At 33.6% G+C, this 13,041-nt stretch overlaps 2 protein-coding genes across 18 annotated transcripts in view; one reads left to right on the forward strand and one right to left on the reverse strand.

Annotated features, from left to right (window-relative positions):
* LOC105152304 (uncharacterized) overlaps positions 1–13,041 on the forward strand; it is a 327,635-nt gene that overhangs the window by 266,064 nt on the left and 48,530 nt on the right. For all 17 annotated transcript variants that reach the window (XM_087407726.1, XM_087407725.1, XM_087407737.1 and 14 more), the window contains one exon: positions 12,698–12,851. In XM_087407726.1, the coding sequence (XP_087263852.1) occupies positions 12,698–12,851 (154 nt within the window). The remainder of the gene's footprint in view (positions 1–12,697; positions 12,852–13,041) is intronic.
* Positions 1,436–11,884, reverse strand: LOC147909220 (uncharacterized). The gene is given in 4 exon segments (XM_087407783.1): positions 1,436–3,594; positions 4,143–4,351; positions 5,916–6,021; positions 8,242–11,884. Coding segments are annotated over 4 exon segments (1,206 nt in total). The 5' UTR covers positions 8,413–11,884; the 3' UTR covers positions 1,436–2,874.

The raw sequence follows: 13,041 nt of genomic DNA on the forward strand, positions 1-13,041 counted from the left end.
GGTATGCACGCGCAGCGGTAACTTATCCTTTGTAAAATATGTGCGTCACATTTTGAAGATACACGCGCAACTCAGTAGAAAAAGAGGTGGGAGAAATGTTTCTTAAAGTATTTCTTGATGCAAAATTTTCTCACAACTTTTCATATAATTTTTAAGTAAATTTCAGAATAATTTAACAACTTTTTAGAAAATTTGTCAGATTTTTTTTTTTTATACAAATTGGCACTTTTCGAAAAGGCTACATCTTTTCTAAAATTCTTCATATATGTGAGTTTGAATTTTAAGCCTAGATTTTTAAGATATCTTATTCCATAATTCTGATGAAATGTTATAAAATTTAAAAAAGTTTAAGACATTTTTTCAGAAATTATAGAACGAGAAATCTTAGAATATTTCAGAATTCACATATAAAAATGAAAAATTCTAAAAAAAAGATGTAGATCTTTTCAGCATTTTTGAAGTGTTTTAATTCGTATAAAAATTCTAAGAAAATTTTTCACCGAGGTTAGCTTCAAAGTTAAGTAGCTTCTTTTATGGCTTAATTAACAGGATAATCTCCAACTACATTAGCGGAATATTGTGAATATTGCGCGGCTTATAATCTTCCATTAGACATTTTTATCGTTGCAAAAAAATTATTCTAGTTAGAGTACACAACATATACTGACGCACTCTGTACGCGTTATAATGTCTCAATTTTCTCCACTATCATCTTAGTACACAAAAAGCATATTGTAGACACCATGTTGTCGCCAGAGTAACGCCAGTTATTCGACATCATGTTTTATTCGCCGGCGGCGATCCGGATTGCGAGACATAAACGGAATTTCAACACGAGGCTCACCAGGAGGAAAAGCGCTTTTACGGCCGGATCCTCAGACACCACCGCGTTCATTCGCCGGCGTTATCAACGTCAGCGGAAAATCCGCATCCGTGAAACGTCAGTGTCGAAACTCCGCTTACAAAGAGACAACGAACGGACAGTGGCGTAGAATTTGTTGAGCATTCATGTCGACTTCGCTCGTAGACAAGATGTTCAAAGATGTTCAAAATCGTCTGTCTTCTTAAGCCCTCGTGTTTAAGAGAGTTATATTTTTTATTTTTATAAATTTATTTGCTTCATTTACAACGCGATTTGAAGGCAAGTTTCATGCCAAAATTATATATCGGTCATTTATTACACAACTCATAACACAAAGTGTTCAGAAAATAAGTTCAAATATTTTGAATGATTAAAATTTTATAACATTAATTTTATAATGCAATTTTGATAATAGCTAATTGTATAGAGAAATATATAAAGTATGTTCTTTTTTTCTGTATGTTTCCACTCTTTTTTGCAAGTTACTAAAAAATTGTCACGTTTTGCCATTTTTTTGGGAATAGTTGTTATGACCAAAAGAGCGATAAACAAAATATTGTTATTTAAATATGAGGCCCTCCATTCAATAATTTCATATAATATCAGGAAGTTACATTTAATTTATACTTATAGTCCAATGTTAACATTTTATATTAACCACTTAGAGATGCTTTAATACTGAGATAAGACACAATGAAATTGGAATTTTATGCAAATTGTACTACTTCTACAACTATTAAGATAATTTTTAAGCGTCCTCTTGTAAGTGCGTTCAGTCCGACTATCTTTTTCTTCTGCTTGAAGAGAAAGAAGATAATCCAGTGAGCTTTGTAACTCTCCTTTAGGTTCGTTCTTATGACTCGTTTGCTTTTACCACGTAGTGATATCTACGCCCTTGACGTTCGACAATTTCACCAGGAAGTCGCGGTTTTCGCGAGACACATTTCTCCTTCCCTTCTCTGCGGTCGCGATTGCGTTCAAGGGAATTCTGTGAAACTAATTAACGCGCGACGTGGATCGATACGCGAGACGAGATCGTCGATTGCGGCTGGGAGATTCCACTTGGGAAGCTGCGACTATAAACGTGCGGGCTAAAACCCCCAAACTCGCGCAATTACGCGGATTGCGCGATGGTTGAATATCATGATGAAAATTAGTTTTATCCGTAAATACATTGACAAGGCGAAAACAATAATTTGCTTATCATATTAAATCTGTTTACGCTTATTGCTTAGTGACTTTCTTAAGGATGTATTGCACATTTTTACAAATATATTAATATTTCTACTTTAAAGGAACTGTATACATATAAAAGTTGTGTTTATAGCATTCTATTTTTATTGAATAACACTTTTTTATTGTTTATTTACTTTCTTTGGTATTACTGTTATTGTTATACATTAAAATTGGAAAAAATGATGAAAATTTCTATTATACGTACTTTAAGTATATATGAATGATTTATGCAAAGTTTGATTGCAATTCAGAGATTAATTACGGAGAAAAAATAAATATTTTGTTTATTTACAGAACAACTAATCTTTGCATCGCAATATAGCTTTACATAAATCTTACCTTTACATAAATTAGATTTTTGTCATTATTTTATAATACGTTTCCATACATTTCTATTAGAGCACAGATAAAAAAATATTATATATATTTCTTATTGAAATAACTTTTAATTTAAATGATAAATTGTCATTAAATTTTTTGTATTATTTTTAAATGTAATCTAAAATAATCTTTTATTTTTTCATAACTTTTTCATTATTTTGAAAATATGTGCAATACATCCTTGTTGCGATGGCACTGATCGAATAGTGCAAATGATATAAAATGCTGAGTGAAATGTTTGGAGTGAAACTAAAGAAAGGAAAAGAAACGTCTTTCCAATGAGAGTAGCGTCAATGGTATTCCACAGAATAAGAGAGAAATCAATTCTTTTGGAGCAGATGCAATTAAAGACACGAGTGCCTTATTATATTTTTTACAAAATTGAAAAATTATATTTATCTCATTAAATCTTCAATTGCACTTCCCTTTTCATTTGCTCGGGGGAAGTCTCAGAATTTGCCACACTCATTGCCAACGTTCTTTATAATGGCGCCGCCGAATACCTTCACGGGTGTCCTGCTCCAGGAAATCAACATCAACGGACCGCCTATGGGTGGGCTACCCCTGCCCAATTGGCAACGAATGTAGGACAATTTCACTAATTGCAAACCTAAGGAAACATCGAATGATTCATTAAACGGATCGATTTCCTCGGTCCAATCATCGAAAGTGATCGCGTGTCTATGAATCGATGATGTCTCTTCCTTCATTGTATCGTTAGTGACACTTAGCGGGGATGGCGAGGTCGCGGGATCTTCCACCGCTTTTGTGTTGTTCGTTCGAGAAATTCTACGGGACCAATTAGAACCAAGCGTGAATAAGACCGAAACTAGCCCATCAAGGGCACGCGTTCCAACGAGATCCGAATCACGCTTCGCTATTCTCGTCCGAATTCTTGTGGCGAGAGGAATCTCGGTCGGATCGATGGCTCCATTAGCTGACCAGAATGAAGGTCTTTGATGAAGGCCGCTATTGAGAGAAGTGAACACCGAGGCCAGCAGAAGATTGAAACCCAAAACTGAGCCCTCAATGCCCTCCTCGAGCCCTTTATCGAAGTCCGTATATTCTTGACCCAGGACGATATCGCCATCTTTCGGGATTACGTGACCAATTATCTGTAAGAAGCGATTCTTTCGTTAACTCTACATTACTCGCGTGTTTTCTTATTAACTGTAATTACTCGCGTTTACGGTATTCGATTGTGTTGTTATATTTTAAGATTAAAACAAGGACTTTATATATGAATACATCAACTAAGTAAAAAGCGCCAATATTGCCGAAGTTAGATGTTGGAATAATATATCTATATCATATTATATCTAAAATTAATAAACATTCGCGATGCGTTACATGTAGTGAAAAAATTTTTGGTTGAAAATGAACAAATCAAAAATTTTTATTACATCTATTAAATTCTTGTTGAGATCACTAGATGTCCAATTATAATAACGAAAATCTAATTGATCATAATTTTGTTAACTCGTTCATTTTTAATTAGAAATTTTTGTCTGTGTGAAGAACGAATTAAAGGAGACCAAAAAATAGTTCGGCGAGAAAGACAACAGTAGAAAGACACGCGTTATGAAACTAGATGATTCAAATTCGTCCATATTTGATTTCTGCATTTTTAAAGTGAATTTCCGGATAGCCTAAGTGGATTTACCTCTTCCGAGCGACCTTGCGACACCAAATGTCCGTCGAGCCACAGAGCGTAACGACCGATCCGATTCTCCCAACTTTGACATATGTGATACCAACGGTGCTCGTGTATGTGAACTGGCCTTCGAAATACCTCTATGCCGCCGATTTCCAAGTGAATACTTCTTCCGCGCGACGATATCCAAGATCGAATCAAACGTTCCCGCTCGTTCCCTTTGACAGTGAAAGAGGATTATGTTTGTGCATCATTCCCTTAGTCGAGGTATACTGAGAAATATATCATAAAGTTAGAATTTATGTAAACCGCATATCTCTCGTTTCCATATGTATGATTTAAAATATGATTATTTTTCCATTACGACAGTTACATTTCTTTCTTGTTTGTGTATGCAGCATAAATTAAAAACATTATTGGCAATTTTGATTGATTTGTAAATTAAGAGCATTTATCTCATAAAAGAGAAGATATATAAAATCTCTGATCCACATATAATCCATCTTCATTTTATTTATTTGAATATAATTTGTATCACTGCTTAAAACCTTGACTACCTAGCTGATTTTAATATCGATAATAAATTTAGTATTATTATTGTAGTGTATTATTTTAATACTTTATTATGTTTTAATATATAATTTGATATATCATTTGGAATACGTGAAATGTGCTGAATTTAATACTTTCCAACTGAGTACAATCAATTATTACATTAAAATTAATATTATAGAATTTAAATAATTGAAACTCATTTTTTGGAGAATTTTCTTTTTTTAGTTGTTATTATAGCAAATGAGCGACATATAGTTATACGTAATCCACACGCATAAATATCATTTATAGGCACCATCGAGGAACCATTTGCTTTTCTTCTTACAACTTCTTTAACAAAAGTAAAGTTCTAGTTTTCCTAGACGATAGGAAGTCATATATAAAAGGATTAAAGTTTTAGCGAACTAATTAATATAAAGTAACATATTTCATGATGGGTGCAGTAGTCCGTTCGTGAGCTCTTCGTCATAAATATTCAAATTCTGTTTATGCCGGCTTTGTCAGAGTACTTAAATTCCGCGAGATTTCGTAATTCGAACAATTAGCATTTCTCCAACGGAACTGGTAGCGCTAATTCTCACACGTAAAAAGAATAACGCCTCGGGGCAAAACGTTTACTTAGCATTCTACTAAATTGCAATAAGATATTTGCACGCACGAGTGAGAAGATGGAGCGTTTTCCATAAGCGAAGATACTTTCTGCGAACTCTCGCGCAATTACTTAGTGAATGGCTGAATGGATAATAACGCTACACCATGTAAGACAACAGCTCTCGGAAAACTATTTCAGAAACTCAGAAACGTTACAACAATTCCATCAAAAATGGAGCAGAGTGGGCGGAGAAGAGCTCTAAAACGCCTTCTTATTCCTTGTTAAATATTACATTTGCTTAGATATAGTTTAACATCCGTTTAACGGATATTAAACTCGACAGAATAGTGGAATTCTATCGTCTACATTTCGAGCATTTGTGAAATGTGAATTGTTCTACTTGTGATTCTCGTCACAGTAACTATCTTAGTCCATTTACAGTGTGTAAATTGCAATCTAAAAAGTAATTGTAGAATGATGAGCGTTTTCTTGAATTTGAAATCTGTCGAATTTCACACGTATCGTGAGCGATTTGTAATCGGTAGAGAGATAATTTATATGTTGCGTATAAGAAGAAAAAATTAATGGCACGTATGTATGTAACGTCAAGTCGCAATTTCATTGAAAATACTCACTTGAATACGAGAGGATTGAGTGGGAATACGTGAGATCGCTGGACTTTACCCAAAGGCAGAATGTAAATTCATGAATTTCCGGCACCGGCAATTCCCATCTGAGAAACTGAAAAGTGAAGATGCTTAATCAACAACGCACGTTATAATTAATTCTGTATATAAAAGATGATTCCATAAATGATCAGGACTTAATTAGGTCTTTATGTTACACTTAAAAAAAAAACATGACAACGTAAATTTTATATTATAGGAAATTAATGTATACCTTGAGAAATTTTTTCTTAGAATTTTTTATATAATTTTTATGTTAATTTTAGAATTTTAGAAAAAGATGTAGACATTTTCAATATTTTTTTAAAAGTATTCTAATGAGAAAAATTTAAAATATTTCTTTATGAGAAAAAAATTTTCATTAGGTATATATTTGAATAAACCAATATTATAATTGCAATAACATTTATTCATATGTGCGTTAATTCTACAAATAAAACTTGCATAGTCATTTATATAGCTGCTACTACTATGTCTTTTTCTGTATACGATGATGATTCTTTGATCATTTACAAAGTTGAATTTCTCTCAGGAGAAATTTTTTTTAATATCTCTACGCTAAACCTGTACGAATTCTCTAAAAAGATATCTATTAAATTTAAATTTAAAATATCTTTCAGAGTAAACTTTATCGTAATAAAAACTGAAATCTTCATAAGTTTTTTTTGTCTTACAAAGCAATAAAAATCGAATATTGAAAATCTGTTGTAAGAAAGAATTTTACAAAGAAAAAATTCCAAGTTAGTCAAAGAATCTTTGTAGGCAAAAGAAAACGCAAGAAAATACGTTGTACATTTAGAAATAGGTATATAGACCACGACGGTTCTTAGAGTGAACGATGAAAATTAGGCAATCAGCGTGAAATCCAACTTTTTTTCTTTCTACGTGTTATGGAACTGCCCTCCTGCTCACGTAATCGATAGAAATCTCGTGAGTTTCCACGCTCTGTTGGTGCATATGTGTATCTTTTATATCCGATATGGCGACAATATGGCGATTTATCATTATTTGTTCTCACTATTTTACTAGCTTTTCTTTCCCGATATATCTAGATGCAGGGTATTACGGAATGTGTTTTGCTCCACAATCTCTGTAGCCAATTTGACTAATCGCTTACTCGAATATTTCAACGGAATCACAAGAATTCCTGCAGAGCTACCCAATAATATATGCAAACGGTAAAAATTTTTATGTTTCTAACTGCAAACTTGAATAATTGAACAATTTATTATTATCTAGAATAAATGATACGCTTCTGACATTTAAAATTAGACATCTAACTTTATTTATAGATTATGTTTATATTCTGAATTTTTTAATAGAATTTTTAACAATGTAAAATTATAAATTATTGCATAATCATAACTTTATATCATGGTCTTCGTACTGTGTATCTGAAATTCTCACTCTATTTTATTTCTCTACTTTCTCCATACTAAATGCACATTTAATTACTAAATAATTCATTATATTCCTGACCTAAATCGAGTTGAACACAATATAATGCGTTGCGATATAGCCTAATCACATAACTTTTCAAACATTCAAATCTGTTCGCAATTATAATCGTGAGTTATCCAAATTATTTCTTATGAATGAGAAATAATATGAAAATTAGGTATTTTGTTCTCATCTAATTAGCTGGTCTGATGAATCAAAGAATTTTTATTGGGTACTTAGAGAAATTTATGGAGATTCTCCCAAGATAAACAGAAAGAATTTTGGAAGAGTATTTAAAAATGTAACTAGATACAGATTTGAAAATAATTTTGTTGATGCATCTAAATGATTACACAAGAATCTCAAATATGATAAACAATATTGCAAAAAGTTTTGACATTTTAACAATTAATTTGAGCGTTTTACATAATTATTAGAAACATGACTGATTACTTTCAGATTTATAGTTAGCTAAATTTTTAGATACTTTAACGATATCATCCTTTTCGACGAATCTCTATAAATTCCTTCAAATAATAAATATTATTTTATTCCTGTTAAACTAGCTGATTAGATGAAGTTAAAGACGAATATATATATATATATATATATATATATATATATATATATATATATATATATATATATATATATATATATATATATATGTTATATATATATATATATAGATATAATCTTAATCTTCCTATTAATTCGCATGGTGTGAGAAATAATAATTTGCAAAGGATTAAGCGAGATTGTCTCGTGCTTTTAATGTAAGTCAAACAGAAGGAGCTGAAAATCCGGCTTTCCTCGAATTATACGCGATTCTCACCTGAATGTAGCCCTTTTGCGTTAATTGTACGCTATGCATCGGCGTGCCGCCGAGATTTCTCTCGGCGCCGACAAGTTCGGTCGATGTTTTCGAAACCACCACAACGAGTAGGCTCAGAAGGATCAAGGACATGGAAGGGAGAATCCTGAAGTTCGTCATGAATTTCTTCATTTTTATCTGATCATCGTCCTCGTTGCATCTAGTTGCTGTCTCTTCAATCGCTTCGCGATGAAAGTTTGCTGTTTGCTTCTTACGGCTGTTCTTATGACTTCTTCTTCTTCTTCTTCGTATCTTTACTCTGAAGAGAAAGAGAGAGAGAGAGAGATTTCTCTCTCTTTTCGTTTCCTTGGCCCACTCTGGTCTTCTCTCCCTTTAATCTTATCCCGCGACTATCTGATCGCGATCACGAAAAGAGAATTGTCTCCCAACGTTGTCCCCTCGACTCTTCTTGCCGACCTTGTCTGTCGGTATCCCTTTTTCAGCCGCTGAAGAGAAAACATACGGCGCTGCAACTTCCCTCGTCCTCTCATCTACCGTCTTTCCGTTCAAACTGTAGAAAACTACCTGGCATCTCCGCCTCGTTCGCCAATCTTCCTTCACAGCTTGCCTTGTCGATTTTTTACAATTGGTCCCTCTGCTTCGCAAACTCTTTTTCGTAACCTTTTTCGCAACTTATCTCACTTGTCACTCGCCAAGTGACACTTTTCTCGATCAGAACAACGACACGCGGATTTTCTGTCCCCAATACAGACTTCGTCTTCTCTGGATTTTTCTTTTTGTTTGCGCTTGACGACAGGAGTAAGAAACTAAACTCGTTGTCGTGTATACTTTCTTAGTACACTCTACCCGATTGTCGAAAAACCGAAAGAGATCTTGTTGTTTATACCCTCTTTGCTCGATGTGTGACACCTTTGGCTAAAAGTACAAGACTCATGATCTTCTTTTCTTTCACACAGTCTCGACAGATGTCTCTCGGTCCTTGATGATCTTTATAATTAAAAGTGAAAAAGACTAACAACCGTGGACTTTTTCTTGTATATCTTCTCACTCTCTTTGTAGATGTATAAAAAGAGTGGAAGAATTGTCGTTTTTCTTTTCTTTTATTTGATGTATGATTAACGCCTGGACAAGTTGTTATTTTCCTTTCGTCTTGTTGCCGCTGAATTGTTTCTCATTTGCCAAAAAGAAAGGTGCACGTGAGTCTCGCCACAAAACTAAATAATCTCCTTTGGAGAGAAAAATTTAGTTCTTTCTCCTTTCTTTTCAACTTTCCTTTTTTTTCAACTTTCCTTTTTTTTTGTAGATTTTTAGATACAATCGTTCTTTGGGAAACCACTCTCCATTAATTAAATTCTCAGTTCAATTCTCTCCTATGTCGATAGACTTCTATCTCTTCCAGGCGATTCGCCCGGCGAGTAAGGCTAGTTGAACTCGCGACGACGGTAAACAACGACTAAAGCGAAATCGATGTGAATCGGCCGAGTGCGAGCGCGCGAGTAAGAATCGGTAAGAGGGAGGGACTTTTCGTGGCGGCCGCAGGTTAAAGCAGTCCATTTTCGTCATTGGGCTCGACATGTAATTTTCATCTCGATACGAATGAGAATAGACTACGAAGCTGGAGATTGTCTACAGATCGAACGCCCATATCAGAATGTCCATATTGAAATGCGCGCCCGATCGATTTCTTCTTTGCCTGATGTATATCTGTATATCAGACCTGTTCACACTTATTCCCATACCTTATATTTACCACCGCGTTTGTCACGATCGATTTCTGATACAGCCAGCGTAACGAAAACAAAGAAAAATTGCCGACAATTGCAGATATGTATAATAAAGAAGTATGAAGAAATGTAGATATGAAGAAATATATTTACAATGGATACTTTTTGTTTGCGAAATAGAGGTAAAATAATATTCCTTGGCTAAAAGTATTAAGCATTTATATCTTTTTCACTTATGTGGAATTTACTTTACTGTATTTTTTCTATTCATTACCGATATTATAAAATTTAAAGAGTTCTTGAAACGAAGGATAATTTAGCAAAATAAATAAATCAATTTTTCAGCTAAAATAATAATTGATATTACTTTTGACTGTGGTATATAATAACTTTTGTAGACTGTGATATAAATATCTATAAATTTGTCGTGTTAGAGAATGAAATTTATGGCTACCGCGTTTGTCACGATTGATTTCTAATATACAAGCGGGATAACGAAAATAGAGAAAAATCGTCCAACAATTGCAAATAATGAAGAAATATAAAGAAATGCGGATATGAAGACGTATACTTACGATTACATCATGTTTTTTACTTCTAAAATAGAGGTTTTGAAAGATTCTTTCTCGAGAATAATGTGTTTTTTCCGGTGTTTTCAACAATAATTTAATACAATCGTAAGAATAGTATAAATGCGGTCACGTTCAAAAATTTATAAATTACGTTTCACCACGCTAACTCCGACATAATATGCAAGAGAAACAGGTTCATTTTATTAACCGTTTTAAAACGGTTGCCTTATGCGGGATCGCTAATCATAAATATGTTCCGTATGTGTCACGTAGTCTACTATATATGCGTTCTCCAGTTTTTTTGAACAATTTAATACAACATAATAGTATAAATCGCGGTTGTGTTAGAAAATGTAGTTCACCGAGAAAAATATTTGATTGAAAATGTACGAACCAGATTATATTAATCGGAATTCCGGTCACGTAATTGGACATCTGATTATCTCGACTAGAATTCTGATTGATATGAACAGAATCTACTGGTTCGTTTATTTTCAACCAGAATTTTTTCGCAATGTAATGTAAATCTACTGTGTTTGTCATGATCGATTTTCGATATAAACGAGATAACGAAAATAAAGAAAAATTGTCGGTCTGACAATTACATATAATGAAGAAATATGAAGAAGTGCGGATATGAGGAAATATATTTACAATTATTTAAATTATGTAAATTCTTTTTACTTTCGAAATAAAGATTTCGAAATATTTTTACTACACCCAGTGTATTTAAATTTTTTCAACAATTTAATACACTGGCAAAATGAATAAATTGCGGTCGCGTTAAAGAATTTATTGACTATATTTCATCACGCTAACTTGATTGTAATATGCGAGCGAAACAGTTTCATTTTATTAACCATTTTAAAACCTTATGCGGGATCACTAATCGTATATTTTGTATGTGTCATGCAGTCTGTGTGATCGATATGGGAAAGTGAATCTTTCGTGGAAAGTTGGCGAGACAAGCAGCGCGAAACAAACGGGATGATACGGCGAATAACTTAGGCATTCCATGTTGCAAGCGGCAGCGGAATTACAAACGCTTTATTGCGCATATAAATATTTCAAAGCGTATCGTGCATTTTGGAGCTAAACAGAAAGGTTCAAGGGTCTGCATCGTCGATCTCGCATTTAAAAATATACTTTACTCGAAAAAACATAAAAGCATGTATAACGAATTTTGTTATTATTCTTTTCATTTAAATTTACAATATTAAAATTTACAATATTAAAACTAGTTTACTCAGTCTTTGTTAAAATTTTGTGTTGAATTTTTTAAATAGAGTGTTATTTTAACATAATGTAATTGTATTATTTTATTATTCTATGTTAAATTGATATTCAACATACTTCTTAATGTTAAAATAACATAATTTTTAAATAAGACCAAATAATATAAAAATAATGTATTTTAAAATATAAATATTAAGATAAATGAATGTATAATATTATTGAAAATGTGTTAATTTAACACATAAATATTAATTTTAATGAAGAGATATTATTTTCTCTACAAATTGTGTCAGTGTTACGTTTTTATGTTAATTTTTTACATAATATTTATGTTACTTTCTAATATATTCATTCTATGTTAACATGAAAATTTCAATGGGTTGTTTGGGACATTCGAAATATTTTAACATGGATTGTTTAACTCTGTGCAAGTTAAAACCGTCATTCATCAAAATTCGTATGTGTAGATAACACATATAGTATATGGACAGTGTGCGTTAAAACGATCATAAAAACCATGTTGGAAATTCGCGTTGGAAAGCGCGAACGTTAACAGTACCGAGTCTTAAAACCAGTTACGAAAGCGACAGTCGGAAGACTTGTACATGGACAAGACTATCTCGACAAGATAACAATCCCGAACAATCTCGTTAAAGTATTTGTTTGCAAATGTTATAATACCTAAACGAGAATCGGTAATTAATTATAAGGAGAGTCTTGCAACTCCACGTAATTAGTACGTCTTGCTGGTTACCACAATTACCATATCGCCCTTTAATTGACAGAGTCCGACGTTTGTTACGCCATACGTCAATTAGGTTCATTGCTAGTCTTGATCGCCGTAAAAAATAACCGCGATTCCCCGGCCTTCGAATTATTGGTGACCCAAATTATACTTTCTGACAAGTACCTTTCTGATTGCAGACGGCCAAGAACTCGACGTCCGGCAGCGGATACTACGTGGGCGGAAGCAGCACCCTGCCACGCGGTGGGCCTCTTCTAAGGGCGTACAGCCCAGCGGCGTCGAGCGTCGGTCCAAGCGCGACCCCGACGCAGCCCAAGACTCTCACCACGCCAGGTATACGAATGTCCGCGTTTTCTATTTTTTCCTCGTTTCCACGTGCGTGTCATCGTGCACGCGCGTTGCGTATAAACACGAGTTTTGCTCTCGAGACCCTATCGACACGATTCATCAAACGAGCGGCCCAACAAAGCTCGAAATATCATATTTTTATTAAATTCCTGACACTACTGTGCGTCAACACGTG

The sequence above is a fragment of the Acromyrmex echinatior genome, chromosome 7 (assembly GCF_024713525.1).
Source record: "Acromyrmex echinatior isolate Ae372 chromosome 7, ASM2471352v2, whole genome shotgun sequence".
Taxonomy (NCBI): domain Eukaryota; kingdom Metazoa; phylum Arthropoda; class Insecta; order Hymenoptera; family Formicidae; genus Acromyrmex; species Acromyrmex echinatior.